The 24,544-nt window shown below is 40.0% G+C and overlaps 2 protein-coding genes across 4 annotated transcripts; one reads left to right on the forward strand and one right to left on the reverse strand.

Moving 5' to 3' along the window:
- Positions 1-2,986: 2,986 nt before the first annotated feature.
- Positions 2,987-15,573, reverse strand: arih1 (ariadne ubiquitin-conjugating enzyme E2 binding protein homolog 1 (Drosophila)). The gene is made up of 14 exons (XM_070971789.1): positions 15,114-15,573; positions 10,107-10,174; positions 9,830-9,977; positions 8,893-8,985; positions 8,740-8,795; positions 7,839-7,905; positions 7,552-7,658; positions 7,369-7,411; positions 7,162-7,233; positions 6,731-6,861; positions 6,411-6,468; positions 5,594-5,854; positions 4,952-5,064; positions 2,987-4,871 (listed from the first exon to the last, which is right to left on the reverse strand). Exons 1-14 carry the CDS (start codon positions 15,399-15,401, stop codon positions 4,787-4,789), a joined length of 1,590 nt encoding a protein of 529 aa, XP_070827890.1. The 5' UTR covers positions 15,402-15,573; the 3' UTR covers positions 2,987-4,786.
- A 556-nt stretch (positions 15,574-16,129) lies between these two features.
- hexa (hexosaminidase A (alpha polypeptide)) lies at positions 16,130-24,033 on the forward strand. Of its 3 annotated transcripts, XM_070973043.1 has the most exons (14): positions 16,130-16,457; positions 17,002-17,106; positions 17,201-17,266; positions 17,445-17,491; positions 17,605-17,715; positions 17,806-17,907; positions 18,118-18,250; positions 18,568-18,748; positions 20,134-20,220; positions 20,314-20,386; positions 22,632-22,812; positions 23,057-23,147; positions 23,262-23,369; positions 23,499-24,033. In XM_070973043.1, the coding sequence occupies exons 1-14, from the start codon at positions 16,187-16,189 to the stop codon at positions 23,560-23,562; spliced, it is 1,620 nt and encodes a 539-aa protein (XP_070829144.1). In that variant the 5' UTR covers positions 16,130-16,186; the 3' UTR covers positions 23,563-24,033. The 3 variants fall into 3 exon arrangements, with proteins under 3 accessions (XP_070829144.1, XP_070829145.1, XP_070829146.1); XM_070973044.1 differs by lacking the exons at positions 23,262-23,369; positions 23,499-24,033 and having other exon boundaries at positions 16,160-16,457; positions 22,632-22,741; positions 23,057-23,129; XM_070973045.1 differs by lacking the exons at positions 16,130-16,457; positions 17,002-17,106 and having other exon boundaries at positions 17,207-17,266; positions 17,440-17,491.
- Positions 24,034-24,544: the final 511 nt, after the last annotated feature.

A 24,544-nucleotide genomic window follows, 5' to 3' on the forward strand; every position in this document is an offset into this window, starting at 1 on the left:
CGTCACTTTGTCACCAACCTCACCTGCAGAAGCGCACTCACAGAGATGTCTGACGGACAAGGAGACAAAATCGAGTTTGAGTAGGAACAGAACAAAGAGCAGAGTGAAGAGCAGTTCAAGGCGTCTGTTTCTCGACAGTAGTTTGTCAGATGAGGAAGAAGAGGCAGATGACACAGCAGATGGAGGAGCACTGAATGCATTTAGCAGTAAAAAGTGGAGTGACCATCACTCTGAAGGGACTGAGAATGGAGGAAATGGCCAAATGGATGCAGAGCAGGACTCTTCACTCATTCCACTAAGCAGAACTTCTGAGAATTCATGGATGCGTCCTTTAACCCTGCACGAGCTTTCTGCATCTCCCAGTGACCCAGAAACGGAGGAATCCTTCAGCCCGCGGCCTGTGAGTCAGTCCTCTGAACCGGCCAACTCTCCAGCTGGAGCCAACAGTTGTTCAGGCATGATCCTCAAACTGAGGAGGATGTTCAGTGAAGGCCCGAACAGAAAAAAGGCACACTACCAAGCAATCTCAGACTCAGGGACGTTTGCTGATCCTTCCCTTTCACAGACTGACGATGGGGAGGGAGCGGTGAGCAGCAAGAAGGACCTTCACAGGAGGACGCGCAAAGCAACCCACCGGTGGCAGAGAACAGGAAGCTTCTCTCACGCCTTAAGACCCCTTCGCGGCTCCTCAAAAAGAAAACGCAGATCACTCTTGAAGATCAAATACTGTCCCTACTTGTCTGCCTGCCACAGTGCTGAGCACAGGAGGCGCTGGGTCCTGCGCTCGGCCGTCCGGAGGGCTCAGAGGGCCATGAGGTTTTACTACCCAGACCTGGTGGGAAAGAGGATTCGCCATCTGTATGAAGAGGATGACAAATCAGAAGTGTGGTACAGAGGAGAGGTGCTACGTATCCATGAGGCCCACACCAACCCGCTAAAGACTATATTTGAGGTCAGGTATGACAGCGAGCCAGAGTGGAAATACTACCTGGAGCTGCTGATAGACTATAAAAAAGGCTGGCTCAAGATCGAAGACTAGTGTCCTACACAAATGTCTATGTGCTGGTTTTTGTTTTTGGTCACATCACTGCGTGCAATGAATCACTTTCCTCGATTGTTTTTATTCCCTCCAGCAATAAGATGATGAGCCCTAAATATCTGGCCTCCTCAGGAATGAAGATGGACTGTTTTTGGGGTTTTTTTGTACTGAGGTTGGGGAAACATTCTGTCACTTGAGAGCTACAGGGCGCTTATTTTAGGGACTGTGCAGCATCCCATAGAGTAACTTTTACTATGTTTTTAAGCTCTTATCTTTCACACATCTATAAATGGCTTTTCTGGTTTATTCCCAATGGTTTACTCCCAATTCACAACCTTAATTTCAAAAGAAAAGAAAAAGCCTTTGGTTTCCTCAACTTCAATCTGAAGCAACTATGATGTTAGGCATTTCATTTTTGTGTTACTTTAGTAATAAAAATGCCATTTTGAGTAAAATGAGTGACTGGAAGATACTGGTATTTTTTCCCTAGAAACCAGCAAATGATGTGAAGACCATTTTAAAAAGGGTTTTCTTGTCAGTGCCAGCCACATGTACAGAGGTTTATAGTAATAGTGTATAGTGTCATGTATGTTGTTATAGTGTTTTTATTTTTTTTTACCCTGATGATCGTGGTTGGTGTTTCACTGTGTATGACTGAAGGACGGGCATTAATGTAGTTCTGTACGAAGCTGCTCAAGAGGTCTTTTAGTGACACGCCCATCTGAGTGTTCAAAGACTTTCACCTCCAAACATGTTTGATTCGAATGGATCTGTTGGATCGGTTCTGTTATTCCCACCATTGTCTTTAATGAATGTTTTCAATGATTCCATGTTTTCCCCCTGAAAAAAATACAAGATTTTTGACTTTGGAACGACATTATGTAAATTGTTCTTTTTTACTCACATATCTTGAATATCAAAGCTAAATTTCACATATGAATCTGTACCATTGATCACAACACCATTCAATTCACCATGTAGAGGACTAAATGAATTGGAAAAAAAAAAGTTAACCATGCAGTCTAAACATTGCCTTTGGAAGACAAAGGCACCAAAAATATGAAAGTTCAAATTGGAATAACACTGTCTTTGTCCCCATCCTGTGGCAGAATCTGTAGTTGCATGTTTCCTTAGAGGAGTTGGGAGCTGTATCTCCAGTGATGGCTTCAGCTTGTAGAAATCTTCTCAAGAGCACAATTTGACACTTCAGCTATTGATTGTGGGGAAAAGTTTTGGGAATGAAAAAGTCTGCTGCCACAACAAAAACAGTGTCCATTATCAAACAACCACCCATGCCAGAATGATGTTTGCAACATTTTGCACTTTAATATTTTCTCCAAAACAGACAACTAATTTTTCCCACATTTTTACACTAATAGGAAATAAAACACCTTTGATAGCATAAAGAAAAGATATGTAGAAAAGTATTAAAAGTTTTTGGATGTCTCAATTTAATGTCAGTAGCTGCTTCTCTTACTTCAAACGTTATGTCGAAATGTTCATGAACTACTAGCAGACACAATGAGAACAGAGTGAGCCCTGGAGAGCATATTAGCCTAAGGATCACAGCTACAGCTGGTGTGTTACCTGCAAGACAGCTTAGAGAAAATAGCCCATCTTTTGTTAACCATTCAACTTGTGTCATCATTGGTTTATGACTTGAGACAAAATTAATTCAAAAGTGACATCATACAAACAACCACCTGACCTTTATCATACAATCTGCAAGTAAAAGTGGTGCATAAAAGCTAACATTTTGCCTAAAATCAAAATTATTCAATGAAAGTTACCAAATTAATTCCACGCAATTCTGGAAGACACAACTCTGCAAAGGTCTGTAGTACACTACTTCGCAAAATACATAGCGCAGAAATGCATCATGGGTGTTTGGGTAATTCATGATTGAGACCAAACCTACTCTAATGACTCACACAGTACTCCCAAAAATGAGATTTCTCATGACATTTATTCAAATAAACAATACAGTTTATAATTTGCTAGGATAAAATAATAAGTTTGAACACATAAGAAGCATGAGGGAGAGTTCCCCAAAGATCTGAAACTGGATTAAAGGATGTGTTTTAACGAAACCTGACACTTTGGTGTCATCTTCTGACTTGCATCAGTGCCTGTATATTCATGTCCCCTCCAGTCAATCTTGTGAAGACTGCCAAATTGCAGAGACATGAACGAGCATTTACAAGCAGAGAGCTTGACAACCAGAGCAACCACCACATTGAACAATGCAAAACCTGGAGGGGCACTGACATTTCAATGTCAAATCCTCAACCCATGTGAGAAAAATACAGTCTTTAATGCAAAAGCATAACAGCGTTATAAAACAGTCCTACAACCTTTAGAAGTTTGCCCTATATTCATCATCTGCCTAAGGATCACGCCATCTGCGTAGCTTGGTTCAAAGCAATGTTCAGTCTCACTGCAAGGTAAGAGATCTCTTCAAAGAGGCACGGCCACTATCAGCCCCATGCCTTCCAAGTATTCCCTCCAAGAGTGATACAAATGCCTGACCCTGTTTGACAGTGATCCAGCCCAATTAGCAGCACTACAAAGCTGTGCTGTCAGTACATTCTATTACCCTCATTCAATCCCCAAGGTGCAAGCTGAGCTTTAAGAGGGCTACCTCAAGCCACATAGGGAAAGAGAAAAAAAGAAAAAAAAAAAGAGTGAATGTCACTCAGTTTGGCTCTTGCAAATAATTAGTAAATGTTTTTAAATGTTAAACACCTCTAAACAAAAAAAAACAAACAAACAAAAAAAAACTAAGGGTACGGCAAAAGGTTAGAATAGAGGGACACGGGGCCGGAGCATTCTACCTTACCTTTAAACTGTAAAACTTTTTTTCTTGGTTTTCTAAGTCGGCTGAGCACTTTCACTGAGTCCTTTATCTGATCAGTTGGCAACTAGGAGAAATTCTTTCTATCAATCCCCATTTAGAGTTACTGATAAAGTGTAACTTGTGCACTGCTCTGAAGAGACTGGGGATGATAGGGCGAATGCTTTATTGCCAAAGACCTCCAAGCTCCCACACACTTTGGAGGGAGTAAACAGACTCAAAGTACATCGCAAAAGTACACCCTTTTCAATATTGGTAAAGAATAAATATTTCAAAAATTCAAAATTATGCAAACACGTGCCACTCTTGCTCTTTAACTTCCATGCATATGGACTATTTACAAATTGAAAAATACAGACTTGCTATTTTGTTCTTTTGATGTTTTTTTTCTTCTTTTCCCCCCTGAAATGTCTTTGCCCCGTTGCAATCAGCCTATCAACATTCAGCCACCCAGACAAGGATCTCACCACATATCGCAGACATGGTCAGGACAATTAAAGCTGTGTTGAAAACATTTTCACACTAATGGGAAACAAAAGTCAAAATCAAAACAGAAAAGATTCACAAGCAAAAAACATAGGAAAATAAGATAGTTCAGGGGAGGTGTTACAATACGAGCCAAAAGGATGTACTTGTTTAAGATGGATTTTCTGCTTTCTCAAGACTCCACTCTGTTGCTAACAATACTGTAGTACACTTTCTTTTTATTACTCTACCTTTTATTTAAATATAATTTACTTTGAAGATTTTGTTAAACAAATCCAGGAAAAATGATGCAAAAGTGGTTGGTTTGCCAAAGGAAAGGCGGCAGAAGGCCCGTGCTGCCCTGTTAAATTGCATCAGCGCTCTAGTTTGTCAAGATACTCAAGAGTCCGTTGCATTGGGACGTGTCCTCAATCCTCAATGTACTCCCACAGGTCCTTCTCATAGCCTTCATGCACGTGCTGTAGCAGCACTCTTCGCCGGCTCTCACAGTATCTGTAAAGACACAAAACACTTTTAGAGAAAACACAAATGTAACAGCGGCAGGCAGTGATAATGATTCTGCCTTTACTGACCTGTACTTATCTTGTACTTTCTGCTTGATGTCCTGCAAGGAATCCTGGGAGATATCCCGCTCTAGGTAGCCAGAGAGCACCTCAGTGGCATTTTCAAGGTCTGCCTGGTTGTTCTGATGAACCAAAACCAAATATTATTTTATGCCAGAGCATCAACAGATTAATAGATGGAAACTTTGGGTTGACTTCCTCCCATCCATCCCTCCACACAATCAGGTGACAAATTTGGTCATGAGCCTTTATCAGTGAACTAGTTCTACTGCCAGAGAGGAGCGATGGATGGAAATGTGGCAGAATTTTATAGCATAATCTGTCTTTCAAGAAAAATCCAATCCGTGCAGTCAAAGAGAAGCAATGGTGGTACATAGCTCCCTCTGGCAAGATGATCTAATATTGTGTACCTAGATATTTCTTCGGTGTGATGGAATGTGGTTTCACAATTATCAAGAATGTATAAAAATGCCTCTACTCTAAGTCTGGCCTAAGGATTCAGTACTAAACATAATTCCAATACAACAATAAATACCCAATTTAATGGTGGCCGACTGTGTTTATTTAAATTACATGACTAAAATAGCTTTAGTTATTTTAGTATCTTCTCACACTTTGACATTCGAGTCAACACCTTCCCTTTGGTCATACCTCAAAAATAATGGACTGGTTGTTCTTCTTGAGGTAGAAGGCAAAGACGTAAGTGAACATAAGTGTGGAGCGGCACTGGCACAGCACATCCACGGCCTTCTTCAGAAACTGCACCTCAATCCAGGACATGTTGTGCTGCTGCATCTCCTCCATCTTCTGCTTGACCTGAGCATAGAGCTTGTGCTCAAAGCGCAGGCTCTGCATGTGGTTCATGTAGCGGTTGCAGTAGAACAGGTACCTCTGCAAGGCAGCCCTGGAGCGCTGTACACACACAACGTGGACCTGACTTGAGCTCATTCCAGTCTAACTTCAAAACACTCTGGGAACTGGTTCATCAGCAACATAGTGTGAAATGTTGAAAATGTTTTCTACAGGCATTTCAGGAAAGACGTCATTCTACATCATGCAGCCGTCTGCCGTGTTTAGCGGAGGTGTAGTGTGCATGTGGTGTTTGCACCCCAGTGAATCCACTGTTTTTGGATAAACGTCTTAACAGTGTACAGCTGGGTAACATGACGGACTGTCACTTGGAGTGACATAAAATTCTGTTGAGAATTTTGTTGCAGGCTTTAAAATTATTGTGGCATTCTATATGTTTTTTCAGGATTTCTTATCTGAATGTTGCGTGTCATCCAGTGCCGTGGGATGGAAACAATACTTGGCACGCTTCTGCCTCTGTGTGATTACAAATGCCAGTTACACCTGTGGCAAACACGGCTGAATGTTGCACACTGAAGAAGTGTATCTTGCGCAATGAATGTATAAATAAAGTAGTATGCAAAGATTTTAAATGCATCAGTGGGATATAATTCATTACCTCTTGGGCATCTCTGGCTGCCTTGGCATCATCTTCATTGTAGCGATTGCAGTTGTACCTAAGACGTCACAGTCGGGTCAGAACCATCAACAAGTGAATACCATAACACACATCACAACTGTTTGACAATATTTTATGTTTACGTTGCAGATGCTGGATGTGTATTTAGACAGAAATTTGCACTTGATATTTGAATTGATAAATTTTTGTCTTTCTCATTCAATTATTTATTTGAAGTGAAAACAAAACTGTCAAAAAACAGCCACATTGCACCAGAAGTGACACCATCATAAATGAATTTATAAGCATTTAGCTCTTACCAGGCTGAGCCATGGGGCTCCCATGGACCCAGGCAGACCCAGCAGAACTCAGCTTTGCAGTTCTGGTTCCGACAAACCATGTGGTTGCAGCCACCATCTTTCTCAATGGTGACGTGGCATTTTGGACACTCCTGTCAGAAAGAGAGAGGAATGATTTTTGTAAGAAAAAAGATATTTAAATGTCTGCAGATGTTTTAAGAAGCAATTTTAAAAGTTTGTCACTTGTCGCACCTGTAATGTGTGAACACCTATCGCAACATGTCAGCATACAGAAATGTTAACAAAATGAGGTAGAACTTTTCTTTTTTTTCTTAAATAAATAACTGGACAGTACCATTATTTCCACAATTGAAACATCTTTGTGGTCATCACATTAATTCCATACACGAAGCAGACAAGAGGGCAAAACCAAGACCACTCTGATTCCATACCTTGGTATTTGCTGCAATCCAGTTTGAAGTTTCACTGTCATCATCACATTTCTTAATCCATTTTCTCAGCCACTACAAAAAAAGAAAAGAAGTCAGTAAGATTACAAGATAGTCATGTTGAAAATGAATGCTAATATTATCAGGGTTTCACTCATGATACTGGAACAGGTTAATATTTCTGTGTGGTGTTAAAATAAACTGTCTTACCTTACACTTGACAGGATCATGCCAATTCTCTCCACAGTTGAAGCTGCACCAGCAGGATGTGTCACAAGTCAAAATCACAGAATGTTTAATGATTACTATTAAACTGAGAGTAAATTTTTAAGAAATGTCACTGTCAGTTCACAATAGTCTAACACACTGTGCTTTCTTAAACAACTCTCTTACCAGAACTGACGGCCACACTTGCACCTCACCGGCTTGGCATCTGGATACTGGACTTTGACGACATGATGGCAGTCAGGTGCAGGGCACCACTTTAACAGTCGATTGCACTTAAAGGAGTAATGAGAGATCGAGTATCAACTCATTGTTTCACGTATGCTTCAGCACAAAGAAGGTCCCCGCTTTTCCAAGTAGTGCATACGGGTTAACCTTACAGCTCAACATCTTAAACGAAGGCTTTACATTCCATTTCAACAAACTGTTAAGGAGAAGAAAATCTCAAAGCTTACCTCTACAAAACTATTCGTAATTAAATGCTGGTACTTCAACTTCACTTTTGAATCTGTTATGAGGCGCCTATAGGAAAAGTCAAATCATTTATTAGCTTTCATTACATAAAAATAGTTGACTTTGCCATAAACTTCCATCCTTCATATTCAGTGCATAACTTCAAGAAACAATGCAGAAAACAAGTGCTTGTTTGAATGTTTTCACACAATTACACATTTTCCAGAGTAGCTCAGTCAAGCAAAATTGGAAGTTAACATTATAATGAGACACTTCATAATAAAAAAACTCCGAGTTCATGAAATTAAATACGGACATAGGGAGCATGTTTCTGCATGTGTTACACCCTAAACTGATCAGGGCTGGGTCCCTTGCTAGCTGCTCTGATCAGAATGTAGGTTAAGACAATTACTGTCAGCTTAACAGCTGGTGAAACAGATTAGTGTCCATGCTTTCAATATGGAGGTATATATCATTGCCCAACAGCCTGAACATCAACATTGTAAAGTAGAAAAATAGTGGTGTAACTATATTGCCCTGGACTAAGAACGCTCAGGTAAAAACTCCTCCAATTTAGTGTCTCTTCCTGTTAAATGTAATAAAAAGCTATGGTGTGAATTAAGCAAGCATGTCTGATTTTAGAGCAATTGCCACATTGAGCTGATTTTAACACTGAAGATGTAACTGGTGAGAAAAATGTCCTTCTCGAGTAATTTGTTAGTCAAGCTTGTCTATCTCTATGCACTCTTCATGTCACAAAAAAGAAATAAAAAAAGAGGAATCATTTTTGCGTCCTGCTCTTTTCATTACCAGGATGCTTCAGTCACATCTGAGTATTCTGATCACTGCCGGGCAACGTGCAATGACACATCAAAACAAAGAGAAGCACAAACAGATACTCACATGACTGTGTTGTCATCAACCAAAATGTCACAACTATGAGCAGGGCAAGAAATGGTCTGAGAAGACAACACAGAAGGCAAATCATCAGTTAGATGGCTATTAAAAGACTAAGAGTGAACAGCGACTTGTACCTAAATAAATCTTAATGGATACCTGTCCCATTCCTTCCTCTATGATTTTGGTGGTCAGGTAATCTCCCCAGCATTGCATGCAGAACTTATGTCCACACTCCAGGCCTGTAAAATACTGTAGAGGGAAGCATCTCGTAAGTATGGCGCTTATAATCACGTGATTCTAAGCATGCATGTGCTTGGGGAAATAGGTTCAAAGTGCAGTAGGCAGAGGAAGATAGCAGTTTCAAATGCTCCCTGGATGATTCTACCACTACCACAGGAAGCGTTGCATTGTTTAAAAAAAAAACATGCCCTTCACTGCACGATAGCCAACACAACTAACCCAACATTAGGTTTGCTCTGGCATCATGGCATCAGCCTGCTGGTATTAATGGAAATGGGGCTGGCTGGTAGAACGGCTCTCAGACAGTTACACTTCCTCCACCACTCCTTACATACAGCACAACACTGTGTGTAGCCCTGCATGATTAGGCCACATCAACACATAAATCCAACCCTTGATTTGAATTTTGGCTTTTTTTCCCCAAGTCAACACATGTTAAATATATAGCAATGTCTTCCAAGTGGCACTTGTTAGATGAGAGCTGGGTCAAGAAGGGACACAAACTCTACCAACTTTAGGACACATATTCTCCATTTTCTACCAAAATGATACAGTATTGCTAACTCATAGAACTTTAACTGGATTTTAACCATCACTTTTAGCCTGCAAAGTCAAATTTTTCTGTTAATGTTTTAAAATGACATTCATGGAATTATATTAATGATTATAGAAGGTATGACAAAATATTATTCCTAATAGTTTTTAACAGAATGCATCTTAAATCTCCATTGTAGTATTGAAGACTTTGGTGTCTAACAATCTTCAACAAAATCCCTATTACAGAAACCACAACTTGGATCTGAACACACATTCAGCTTGTGCAGCACCATGTCAGCGCTGTGATGGGACTCACAGAATTGGGGAAGTTCAGATAGCAGATCTGACATGGCATGTCCTGTGCCGATGATCTAGTGTTGATTGGAGGACGGATCCGAGGCTTCTTGCTGGGGTTAATGACATGACACTCGGAGAAAAGCTTGTCAAGGTTACCATCAAAATACCTGAATAAATTGAGGCAAAAAAATTGTTAAAAAGACAAACACATGTGCTCTCCCAGTAAAGTCTCTAACATACTGGTTAACTGGCAAACATAAAGCAGCAAATAAAGAATGTACTTCAGAGATTCTTACCTTTCCATAAGCTTTTCTTTATCCCAGTTGAAGTGACTGAGAAGGATGCGTGTTATTGTTGCAGGATTCTAGAGGAATGAGAAATTGTTGGTCAGAAATAAAGTTTACTGCCAGCTTACAACAACTCACAATTAGATTTGACATGAAAAGCCCTTTTATTGGTATTTCCACTATTCTACTAGTTCTATTCAACTCCTCTCTGACATGATCTGAAGCAATTTGTTGAAAAGGGATTCACAAAGGTAGCATTCACTGCAGGGCTCTTCTACTGGACTGCATATACTGAAGAGGAGTTTTTTTCCCTGTTCATAGTTGTTGCTTTAGACTAGGCAACTAAGGCTGGCAGTACATTCCAATGAAATACTAGTTGTTGATTCTGCTGTGTCTGTGGACATTTCACAGGCAAAATGGCTGCTGTTTATGACACAATAAACCAGAACTCTAAATACATGGTTTTAAAAAAACAAAACCAAACACCACACACATCCCAGTGCACCATCGCCGGTGCCTGGAAGTATAACTGGCCATCTCGCACATACTGCAACCATTTAAACCAAATGTGGTGCTTCACTTTCGTGACAAAACTTGCCATTTAACTGATACAAACACATTAAATTCCATTTTGTTTAGCGTGTACTGTCAGCCGAACTGATTACAATCTGGCGATCCTGAAATATGAGTGGGCGACAAAACCAAATAGAAACCCATGCACGAAAACATTTAACATCCCATGTCTAGCTTATTCCAGTGGGCATTTTTATCTGCAACATGTGGCCATCAATGTTCATGTGATAGGAAAGGTCCATACAAGTGCACCATACTGTACGGCACTACAATATGAGTGATGATAGGTCAAATACAGATAGGTAACAAATACAGCCGTTACACTGTATGGAAGTTTTTCCATAGTCAACATCATCATTTATCCATTCAGAGTGAAGTCACTAATGAAGGTGGAATGAAGTTGCATTTGCTATGCACTAATACTGATACTGATATCAGATATCATTCTGACAAATAGCTGGATTGGGTATCAGTGGCCGTGGGCCAATGGGGCATTGAAAAGCATTTTATTAAAATAATCCAGTACACAGTAAGGCATACAACAAATGAATGACACTGGTACGGGACCAGTATTGGCCGATACCCAAAGCCAAGGCATTGGTATTGGAACTGAAAAAGTTGGATTGGTGCATCCCTAAATTGAATAAACAAAGTTATTACATACAGCTGAAGTTGCACCTTCGCATAAATTCTACAATTACAAATCTATAAGTCCATATAGTAATGCGCAGAGATATGAGTAAAATGTTGCTCCCATGAGTTTGTTTAAAACTATTATTTTGTATTGGAGAATGGACAGCTGAAGAGAGACGGGGACGGCAGGCAAGACAGAGAGAGGTTGACATGCAGCAAAGGTCCAAGCTGGAATCAAACCCAGGCCACAGCAGTAAGGGCACAGCCTTAACAAATGACGCACACTCTACTACATAAGCTAAGACGCCCTGCTTCCATCAGTTTTGTGCTTTCGAGCAACCCAAACACTGTACTCTACACTAAATTCTGAAATGCAGTGTGTGAGTACAGTATCTGAGCAGAATGGAACTGCTGCTTTCAATCATCATTCTTGAGCCACTCCGGGTTTTTATTTGCTGCCTCACTTTGTTCTCTGCTCACGTGGAGAGAAACCTCGCTCCAGTTCATGGTTTGCCATATTTGATGGTGCCCTACAGTTAAGTTATAACATGGGCAGCAAAATTTTGACATGGCATGAAAAGTCAATGGAAAGATGTAAACAAATGCATATTAGTCATAGGTGGTGTCCACACAAGCTGAAAATGTTTCATTACAAGTAAAACCACTGTGGTTAAGCTGAACTGAAATAGATGACTCCATTTTAAAATCAGTCTGAGTCTACATTGTCATACACACCTATATATGTACAAGTCTCTCACACACGTCTGTGTAGAATTACAGAACCACTCATACCATATCAGGGGAAACATTCATTGGCTGTTTGTAGCCAACAGGCTCACTGCACTCAAGCAGTGAAATTCCCTTGAACAGCACAAAACAAAAATGTTGTTTTGCACTGTGTTTGAAAGCCGTACGGTGGAATACGAAAATGAACACTGATGCTCTAACTGCTCCAGCAGAAATCACATAAATCAACTCCCTCTCCACTTTGCATCAGTAACAAACGACTCCTTGCAATAAAAGCACCATAAGGTGATGGGTTATTTTGTATTTAACAAACTCATTTTCACCTTTTACTGTACCAATAGAAAATTGTGATAAAAATCATTTAGTCTAGCAATCACCACATTGATGTGTGGCAAGTGTCACTATTTTTACAAACGTTCAGAGGTCTCCCTGGATTACCTGGGTAAGATGATGCATGTCAATTACAAGGCAGGTCAGTAAAAACATATTTTGTATACTGCACACTAAAATTCCATGAGAACGAGCATTTTACATCCCATTGTGAAATCATAATGATAGTGCAATAATACAGTACATTTTGGTACAGTGATACAGTATGGCTCCACTGCTTGAGCAAAGCACTGGAAATTGCGCTCTGCAGTTACAAGATTGGATAAGCAAATCGTCTCGATGTACCTCTTTGAACACGCAATGTTTATTTCGCTCCATCCTGGTGTAATTAGGGGTGGGAATCGCAGTGAAATTCTGACACAATATGGAGTTCAATGATGTGGTCTGTGATAATGAGTATCAGAATATCACAGAACCTGATATGTGAAGATATCACATTATTTGTGTAATTGAAGGGGAGAACAGTTCCTAACCTGGATAACTGGACTAAAATGGTGAAATTGAAGGAATATCTATACAGTAATGGACGATATAAACAATGGAAATATCTGTCAAAGAAGCATTAATTACAAAACAGTAGAAGGTAGCAATATGCCTTTGTATCGTCGAGTCTGCCTATTCCAACTTCAGGGCATTTCTCTCCTTTTATCTGTCGGTCTCTAAGCAACACAGTGTTTGCCGCCAGAAACACCGTCCGCCTTGGCTCCATGTCATCCATCTCGGTGGTGGTGAGGAGAAGATGAGCCGCTGGACTATGTGGTGAACTGACTCACCGACGATCAGGTACAGGTTAGCTACACTGGCTTGCTAACAAGCCGCACATAATTTAGGGTTATTCCTGCATGCCTCTATGATTAGACAACCAATCCCCAGTATTGTTTGATCCTGGTAAAGGCATCCTATATGGCTGATGCTGATGAGAGTTACTACTTGGGTATCTAAATTTGGTACCAAATGACAGGGCATTTTTTGATATTCCATAGTATCGGAGTGATCGATCGGTGCCATAAAAACATCTAAGTTTGGTACCCAGCCCTAGTGATCAATTAAAAACCACTTTTTCCAAGCATTATGTATAGCTTTCATTTTTACAGTCATTTGTGAGAGATTCATACAGCCGCATGTACATACATGCTGTCAAGCAGGCTGAACTGCCAGAGAGAAAAATGGCTCGTGGATAAAAAACCATCTGCAATTAAAGCTGGATATATCGCAAATCATGACACTGATACCAATGTCTCAATAGTGTATGACAAAATACTCAGTTACCCATTTAATAGGTCCCCCTAGCTGATACTAATACAGTCTAATACAACAGCACGGCAATAAAACATACCTTCGCATGAAGGTTAAAATTCTGTGTTAAAGTTTCAGAAATGTGTAAGTCCAATCCAATCCAAGAGGTTGTAGTTTGTGATGCTATTTAACTGTTTCGAGTTACTGAGAGGGGTTCTTGAGGGGACACTTGGGGAAGGGCAATTATTAAAAATACTTTATGCAAGTTTTGCCGGTTACAGTACATCTTTCTGAAGTTTGCAGTGCAAACCAGTCACTCTTGGCAAGAGGGACACTGAAGCACAAGAAAAGTCAATTCAAGTTAACTATCCTACTGTCATGTTTTTTACTTTGGAAAAAAAAGTTATTTGCAGGTGCTGCAAAAATTTGAAAACTAAGCAAAGTTTGTTAGAAGTAAATACTATTTTTAGAAGAATCACCATGTCAGTTGTCTCTGCTGAGGAAACAACTGCCATGCCGCTGTACTGTATGCACATTTTACCCATTTTTGTTTTAGGGCTCGTTAAAGTGAAACGATAACACTTAAAAACACTTTCTTGTTTAAAATGCTACGCTATTTCTTAGAGATTTAAATGGTGACAGGTACATTCAAGACCACTTTCTACTTTATTCTGTACCCAACTGTAGTTAAGTGAAAGGAAATGGAGGCCCAAGTTGACGATAAGCCGAATGGCTCCATCGAGTTTCCCCTCATATTTAATCTAAACTATAGCTCTTGTCAAATTATATTGTTCGTTCGTACGATCCATCCGGACGGTTTTTGGAAGTCATGACAAAATAGCTTGTTAATGTTAACGTAAGTGACCTAGCATTTAATTTGCTAACGTTAACCAACTCGATGACCAAGCCTTTCATCCAACATTAAAATAGCGTCAACGCTACTGTTATTTTACACATTTTGTATCATTAAGATTCAACTCCTTGGTTAATGCACTCAAACTGTCGTCCAGTAAGTTAGCAGTTAACTAATTCCAAAACTAGAGACGTAATGCTTTTCCGGTGAGTTGTTAGGTTAACGGTTACAGTTTGCTAGTTAGCAAGCTAGCTAACTTGCAAGCTAACATTATCTTAGCAAACGTTGCTGCCAACTTCTCAATAGGGATTAGACTACTTCCTGGAACAAAATTCGTATGGAAATTGCACTTAAATGTACACATTTGACGTGTTCTGTATCGTCATCTTAAATGCTACACACATATATATAAAGGCTTAACTAAGGGGAAAAGTGTACATTTATCAATGTTGTGAAACTGCCAACTTCCAGCAAGTAAACTACTCCTACAAGGCTAACGGCTAAGCTAACATCCAAGGCCTGTTTATGCTTCAGCCAAGCCTGGACCCCGGTCTTTCCTGACGCTGACATACCAAAATACCTACCTGGATGACCTCGTTGACCTCCCTGATGCACTCCACCATATGCTGGAGGATCTGCTCGGCAGTCAAAACCTCGAATCGGTAGTCCTCCTCCTCATCCTCGCCGGGACCGTGGCCACCTCCGCCAGTCTCGCCGCACTCATCTCGCTCTCCGGCGGCCACCACGGGATCGACCAACTCCACCTCCCCGAGCTCCAGGGTGTCGTCCTCGGGCTCCTCTTCGGCGCTATCCTCGCTACATTCCTCCTCTTCGTCGTCGTATTCATAGTTATAACCCTCGTCTGAGTCCATTCCTAGGGTGGTTATCAACTTGTGACAAGCACACCTAAATGTCTACAGTATGTAAAATGTTGATTGCGGAACAATACGAAAACCCAAATTATCCGAGCCTGTTTTTCAGCTGCAGCGAAAATAACAACAAAACGTCGCCGCTGCTAAGCCAACAAAGAGACACAGCGTCACCATCTGACGACGGCCTTACGTCAGATGGGCTGTACAAGAACATGTAAAAAATAATTGTATTTATTTTAAACTTACCTAGAATATTTATTTGTCTCTCATTGCATTAATGCCGTTTCATTTCATTCCTTGTTCTTTAAATACTTCTATTTTATTTTTATTCAGCTCTCCTGTATTGCATTGTGTACTCGTTTGTGCCTGCCGTAATAATAATAATTGTATTTATATTGCACTATTTTCACATTAATATATTTCAAAACGATGTGTTTGATTATGTAAAACTTTTATATTTTATCAGCCAGTATCTGCGCCCAGGCCTTGTAGCGTACTTCATGGTAACCTAATTTTTATCTCCCAGTTTCAGTTTTCATTACTTTAGTCGCTACATCACTCAAAATTCAGCTATGTAACTGCAAAACTATAAACAATACAAAAATCTATCATAAACCCGGATGATACGTCTCCTAAATATGTATATACACAGCATTATTTGATTTGATTTTTAAAAAAAAGAAAGGAAGAAAGAAAAAACACCCACACCCTCGTGGCCCCAGTCACGTGACTGAATGCTTTGAGGCACCTGGTACAGTTTGACAGTACAGTGCCATCAGAGTAAAATGGACGTCATGTATGTGGTTAGTTCTGGACGATACTGTCGTCCAAATTTGTTTTTGCTATTATTAATTATCCTCCACTCGGGCCCACACACAGTGGCTGGAGTGTGGCCATTACCACAGGTCTTCACCTCCTCGGCGGAACGATACTCCCTGAACTCTCAGGCTTTTTACTTTGTTTACGGAAGACAATCAGCCGCACAGCAGGGCTGTTCTGTTCTGGATGCTGCATTCAACAGATATTTTCCTCTTATTTTTCCAGACTATACTTCTGGTAGGTGATAAAATGAGGTTGAACTAAGGCTATGGTAAGACAAAAGATTTTAAACCTTGCTGGAATTAAAAACAAATTACATAGGACCAGAATTTGCTATTTGCAATTACAGCCATTACAAAATGTATAAAGCATATATAATACATATGTAAAATCTGTAGTTTTAAATTCTAGTGCGAGCATTAAGAGTAATTGATCTGGTAATTTGCATGTGTAACACTGCATCATGGATGTACAAAAATATAGAGCAAAGGTCTCTCTGTTTTGAATGTTCTGTTTGTCACGTTGGCTTTTAAAGTAGATCAATGGGCTTTGTAAAGACAGCAGTTCTTCAGTCAGGTAGGCCTACCTGCTCTAAAACCCCACAGTGACAATAGACCAGAGTACAGCTTCATGTTTGTGTCTCGAAAAATACCATAGGATGTAGAATAAAGGCGGTTTGACTGTAACGTTCTCAAAATGAAACTGCAAAGGCATTGCACACACTTCCACAAACTAACACAGCAACTCGTGATTGTTATAATTTCCCTTTTGTGACCTGCAGGAAATGGTGTTCTGCCATTCAGTGACAGTAAACCATTTTCCGTTGAGATCAGTGTTGACCATGATGATTGTGAGAGTTACCCAAACGAGGACTCTTCTGAAAGATGTAAGTATGAGCCAGAGCACCACACATAACGCCCACAGCTGCAACAACTGTCCCAACTGGTGCATTATCCAACTTCCTCCTATTTGTGTTTCAGACAACCTGAGCGTCTCTGTAGGACGAGCATCTCTGAATGCGGAAACCGTGTGGGGCGCTCTAAGAGGTGATTATAGCCTATACATGTTTGAAGAAGATGCATAAACAAAATGAGAATATGTGTGAACAATACAGCATGATGCAGCAATACAGTTAGCAAAAGAAAGACTAGACTCCATGAAAGCCTCTTTATCGAGCTAAAATGATTGCTGATTATACATTATATATCCCCTGATCAAGCACAGCTCTGGAAACCTTCAGTCAGCTGGTGTATCAAGATGATTTTGGCTCAGTAAGTTGGAATTTTTCTAACTCTAAAAGTCATAAGGCCTCATCTTTTATCGAGTCTATCTGATGTTTGGGATTCATCAATTAAATTACATTTTTCTGGTTTTCTTCATTTAGTATTTCGTGAACAAGACTGAGATTGAAGACTTCCCCCGGTTTCAGTTCAGGGGAATTTTGTTGGACACTTCACGTCACTATTTACCCGTGCGGACCATTTTAAAAACTCTGGTAATAATCAGCACACACAATATGAACTTCAGCCCTCTGATTTATTGATCATTTGCTATCAGAGGTATTAACTTATATCTTCATTGGTAGGATGCAATGGCCTACAGTAAGTTCAATGTGTTTCACTGGCACATTGTTGATGACCCCTCCTTCCCTTACCAGAGCAGCACTTTTCCAGACCTTTCCAGTAAGGTATGTAAGTTAAATAATAAGGAAGAACAAATCACCTCGAGTCATGTGCACCATGACTCTTCTCATTCATTCTAATTTGCCTTGTAAACATTTTTATCTGCCTTTTCAGGAGATGAAACTTGGTCATTTTATGTTGGTGTACTGCAAGTAGATTCATGAGGTAGGAAAAGTTGCATCCACCCTGAACAAAGGCTTCTGGCTCTGTTTCAGGGGGCTTTCCATCCGATGACTCACATCTACACACAGTCAGATGTGAGAAGGGTGATCTCATATGCCAGGCTGTTGGGAATAAGGGTCCTTCCTGAGTTTGATTCACCCGGCCATACCAAATCTTGGGGAAAAGGTAAAATCCCAAAACCAAATGAGCCACAAGTACTCAAAAACAACTGTTTTGTCAAAACGATCTCAGCCCCTTGATCTTCAACATATGAAGCACTTGGCATTATGCCTGGCTTTGTCCAACAGGAATCCTGTCTGCTAAACCTGCAAACCAAGACTATAAATGGCAATGTGCTGAATCTTGAGCTTGACTCACTTCTTATCTGGAGGAGTCTTATGGTTTCATCAGAGGCAACGAATGCCTGCACTCAGCAGACAACGCAAGAAATGTTTTTAACAAAATGCTGAACTAAATGTGACTGATTACCATTTATTCCCCAGGACAGTCCAATCTGTTGACTCCCTGCTACAAAGGGAACATCCCTTCAGGTGTGTTTGGTCCTGTTAATCCAGCGTTACCTTCCACCTACCAGTTCATGGCGAGACTATTTAAGGAAGTGTCATCGGTGTTTCCTGATACCTATATCCACTTAGGAGGGGATGAGGTTGACTTCTCTTGCTGGTAAGATGAAATGTGACAGATCATTTAAATTCCTACTGACTGTAAATGATTACAACCTGGGCCTCGTTCTTCATACGTGGATAACTCGGTTATTAAGATTAGAGTGTAGACGATTTGACATCGCTCTGGATCTTTTGGTTCTTCGATGCTGGTTTAAAATTAATCTGGACTAATCTGTTTTCACAGTTGCAAGTCCTTAAGACCAGACGTGCAGAAGTGCAGTCTTACTGACAGTTAGCTGGAGCATTACCAAGAGTGAACCCCATACATGTACTAATTTGCATATACACATGGCTCTCTTTGTTAGCTTTATAATGAAAGCGGGTTTATATGAATATGCTTTTAGATGAAAAACATGCAGGTTATTGAGAAATCAGTACAATTTCTTGATTTAACTACTGCAATTTACAATTTACATAATTTCAGAATGGGCAGTCACCATCTGTAGGCATGATAAAACGCAACAAAATTAAAGTTTGCACACTTAAAATGAACCAAATCAAATGTGAAAGACCAATGGTTTCAGAGCATGCACCTTTTAATTTTACGTTTTATTAATTTCATGCTAATATAGGAATTTGTCATTTAAACACTAAAACTTATTCAACTGCATCTGCGGAGCTCACTTTCCTCAAATTTGTTCATGCTATTAAAGTTGCTTTTCATGAGATGGAGTTGAGGTTTCAGTTCAATTGCAGCCTTGTGATTATCACTGAAAAGTCTCTTGTATGTCAATTGGGGACAACACCACCAAGCAGACAGCAACATTACTTGAAGTCTAACCAGAATTTCAGAGTAATGAAAGTGTGGAAACAGTGGAAACATTGTGGGGCACAATGTAGAAACAAAAATTAAAAGTGACGGTAACACACATAAAATGGGTCTTATGTCCATTACTGCCCCAGTGCAATAGTGGAGGATTCCCAGCACACCTACCTCATATAACTGCAATCACATGATCAGCACTCAGCCCATCATATGAATGCTAATCATGATTTCCAACTGAAGTAATTTTGCCTCTATTTCAAAATAAGAGCACACTGTTACTCAAAATAACTTCATCCAGATTAAAAAATCAGACCTCAAACTGCAAAGAACCAAATTCGCTGGATGGGAATAAACAGGATTAGTTCATCCCAATAACAGCATGTTATCCTGAAGTAGTTAAACTACATTTGAAGAACAGGGCCCAGGATTTCCTGGTTTTAAGCCTTTAGTGCCAGATACTAAAGCACAATGTACACACATATCTGTGCATTTGTATTAACATGTTCAGAAATGAAAAAATGGAAAGAAAGAGCATATATCTCGTCCTGAGTCATTAATGCAGGTATATGTATTTAAATTGCATGTAGATAAATGAGTCCCACCGGTTGTTTCCACAGGAGATCCAACCCTGATGTCAAAGCATTCATGAGCAAGATGGGATTTGGAGCTGACTTCACCAAACTGGAAGCATACTACATAGAGAAGTAGGTTGTAAAGAGAAATATACAATATATAAGGCTCATGGAAACACAACAACTAATGCATTAATGTCACAAATGTAATATCCGTGTGTCCAGCATGGTGAATATCACTTCAGCCCTCAATAAAACCTCTATCGTGTGGCAGGATGTGTTTGACTACCATGAACGTGTAAGTACACCCCAACAAATACCATCTCTGTGATATAAAGCAAAACTTTATTTTGTATGTTCATGAAGGCTCACATACTTTTTTGACATTGTTTAAAGGACCAGTGTGAAGGATTTAGTGGCGAAGTTGCAGATTGCAAGCAATTAAATACCCCTTGTGTCACCTCTCCCTTGCCGAGCATGTAGGAGAACCTACAGTGGCCTTAGAACTCATGAAAAATGCGAAAGGTGCATTGTAAAGCTAGTGTTTGGTTTGTCCGTTCTGGGCTACTGTAGCAACATGGCTTCTGTGGAAGAGGACCTGCTCCCTTTTTAGATATACAAAGAATAGATCTCCGTAAATCATACACACTGGTCCTTTAATATATGATTATAAATATCTTTTCTGCAGGTGCACAGGAGCATATAATATACATTTTAACAGAGTAATTTCACAATAATTGACATTCGCAAATATCAATATTTTGAATTTGAACATTTTTCATTTTATTGGAGCATCACAGGGTTTAGTCTGTAACAGAAGTTTAAGTGTTACATTGTTGATGCAGATATGCATACACATAAAAAAAAGCACTGCTTTATTAATACTTGTCCTGATTTATTTTTTGAATATTATTTCAGCTATTTGATCCTATGTTCAATCTGCATTCACTGAAGGAGATATTTACACTTTCATATATAAATAAGTAGTATTTATTTTGTCAGAATATTTGTCATATTTATATTGTTCTTGATTTTTTCCCGCAGCAGGTGTGTCACTGACGTTTTCTTGTAAGATGCTGACTGTTGCTGTCGGCTCAAATTACAACACGTTTTTGTAATGTTTAAAGAGGGAGATCACACAACCAGTTCATGTAAGTCTGATAGTCTACAGCATTGTGTTGCAGCGTACCTCTCTGTCAGTGGTGGAGGTATGGAGAGAGGGCTGTTACCTGTGTGAAGTGCGCAGGGTGGCTAAAGCAGGGCTCAGAGTGATTCTGGCCTCTCCGTGGTATCTGGACCAGCCAGGACCCACACACAACTGGGCCCGCTACTACACTGTGTGGCCCCTCGCCTTCAAGGGTCAGAAAAGAACCTGTGTGCTGTGGCTGGTTGAATGTGCTGTGGTTTTTTTTTTTTTGTCTCTTATGATAATTTACAGGTAAAAGTTGGCTTTCTGTAAAATGTAGCATACACACAAAACATTTTTGACTTTTTGACATGGCAAAAATGTTTTATTTGTAGTCATACCACTAGGTGGCAGTCATGTCCATGTATCTGTTTTGCAGAGACATACTCTGTGTCCCAATTCCATAGATATACTAATTATCTACACAATGTACTGTACAAAAATTCTGCTAGCATGGACATCAGTTTACTCTTTAAAGCACTCCACAGTGTGAACAAACTGCTCAGCTTGGAATTAGCATCTAGTGTGGAACTGGGACACAGCTGCAGAGAAGTGTGTTTGGACCTCACAGTTCTGTTTGGTGTGTTAGCCCAATGGCCAACGTGCACACTCTTCCCCTAAACACACAAGAATGAACATATTGCCATTGGCAGTTTTTTTTTAAAAAAGCTCCTTGCATCAAGTGAAAGAAAAGCTTGTTGGTTTTGTGCTAAGGGGAAGGAATTAGCAAATGATTGTGTTTAAGATGACTTAAATATTGATATGCTTTGACACTTTGCCTTTGGATAGTGTCACACACAGGGGATTTCAGTGAGAAAAAATGTAGAGATGTATGAAATCATATTAATGTTCTCTCCAGTATGGAAATTAAATGGCTGTAAAAGCATTCATTTCTGAAGAAAAACGTTTTCACAGTTTGTCATGGGAGATGACTTGTTGGCTAGCACAGATTTATACAATTCAGTTCCCCTTCTACTCTCCTTGGTCAGCTCCATCATGTGTTGTGCACAGCATGCTCCAAGATGGCTCCAAGATTTGAGAGAAAGGATTTTCTGACCAGGCTTTTAGTTTATCAACAGCCTAGTTTAGGGGAAGATTATGCTTTTGCAGCATAAACAGTTTCAGGATTCCAGAGTTCAGATGCTTTGCTTCATTGGAGGCAAACAAATTCAGTGAACCATGTCTCTGTGAAAGCTTGCCCTTGTTGATAAAAAGCTCATTCAGGATATTTTAAATGCGTCTGTTTACACATCTATTAAACACCAAATGAATCAGTACAGAGTTACAGCAAACAGACAGTTCAGTAGCCATATAGCACAGAAGAACAAGACAGCATGTTGTTTGTCACCTTGCTCAGATTCCTAAGGACACAGTGCTGCACATCTGGAAGGGCACCCCAGCTAAATATAAGGAAGAGCTCAGCAGCATCACCAAAGCTGGCATGAGGGTCCTTCTGGCTGCCCCATGGTACATCAATCATATTTCCTATGGCCAAGATTGGCGCAACTACTACACTGTGCAGCCACAGGACTTTCCGGGTGTGTGCATGGCCAAGTAATATCATATACTGTAATAAACTGGGTCAGTGTTGTGCTGGTGGTGGTACTTGTCTGGTGATTGGGGCTGCCAATGGGAACTGCAATTTATAGAGGCCAAAGATCAGTGTACTGAGTTCTGAACTGATGTGGTGTGAAAAATTTTGGTAGTAAACTCATTACCAGCCTATTCTTAATTAAAACCAGTGGCGTTATTAAAGAGAATGTTTTCACTGTTGCTTCACAGGTACTGAAGAACAGAAGAAGCTGGTGATAGGGGGTGAGGTCTGCATGTGGGGGGAATATGTTGATGCCACCAATCTCACTCCACGCCTTTGGTAAGAGACTAAAAACACCTTTGAAATCACCAGACTAATCAACCTAATGTAGTAAGTGCGGCAACAATTGAATGAATCATTCAAAATAATCATTGGCTGCACCCACAATCACAGGCCAAGGGCAAGTGCCGCAGCAGAGAGACTGTGGAGTGATGAGAAGCAGACCTCCAGTGTGGGAAAGGCGTTTCCTCGTTTGCAGGACTTTCGCTGCAAGCTCCTGAGGTACTTTATCTTTTCTATTCACGACCTTTAAAGACCTTACTGTTGGCATACTTCAACAGGATACTGGGCTCTTTCTCATAATGTGTGATTTATTACATATGGACATTTCTGCTTCCTTTCCTCCTCAAGGCGTGGCATCCAAGCAGAGCCTCTTTATGTTGGACACTGCAAACATGAGTACCAAGGTATTTGAAGAAGCTGGATGGATTAACATTGCACGATTTTTCTGGAGAATGTTGGAACTAATGAAGTTCAGCCTTGCCTTCTTAGTTGATTCTGGAATAAAATATTTGGTGGAGCATTTGAAGTGGTGGAAAAACTTTAATAAACAGCTTGTTTTTCCAGTCTTCAGTATGTACACGCTACAGTTGTTTCTCAGGGAGTTGTCTCATCACCAATATGTCATTCAGACATTTTGTATTAAATGTTTGGGTATTGTGCTTTTTATTTTAAATTTTGCATATGAAGCAGTCACAATATAGAAATGTGAACAAAATTCTTCCTTGGAGGAATCCAAGTGCTGCTCTGTTATGACACAGAGTTACATTTGATCTATGATGACTGCAAAGTATGCAGTGGAGATTTTCAATCCCAATATTAACACTGCCATTGTACTGGAGCCTGTAGTCTTGCAATGAAATGTATTAAAATGATGGTGTGCAGACATTGTTTTTTTTTTCCTTCTGAACAGCTGCTACTGTGACACTTTAAACTCGAGAATTTTCACCTAGAAGAAATTAACTTTTTAAATTGTCTCACATGCTGTCATAAGAAAGGTTGCCAGAATAAAACTAGACAAACAAGCACAGTGACGGCCTGCTTTTTTCCACACATCCTGGCAGTTTAACTTTTCCAAGTTGTCCAACTTCCTTTATGGAGGAAATGCAGCACTCAGCAGAAATGTATGCAAATGAGTCAAATTAAGTCAAAGTTTATTTATATAGTGCAAAATGCAAGTTTGTTTCAGCTCTTTAAGTTTAGAAATGTATGACACTCATCCTCAGGAACTTGATTCAAATAAAGAACTCCACAGAAAAACCCTTTAACGGGGAAAAACTGGGAGAGAGAAGAGGGACCCCATCTGCAATAGGAGCCATGTCAAGTCAAGTCAACTTTATTGTCAGTGCTGCTATATGTACAGGACATGCACAGAATTGAAATACCATTTCCCACAA

Source organism: Chaetodon trifascialis, chromosome 10, assembly GCF_039877785.1.
Source record: "Chaetodon trifascialis isolate fChaTrf1 chromosome 10, fChaTrf1.hap1, whole genome shotgun sequence".
Taxonomy (NCBI): domain Eukaryota; kingdom Metazoa; phylum Chordata; class Actinopteri; order Chaetodontiformes; family Chaetodontidae; genus Chaetodon; species Chaetodon trifascialis.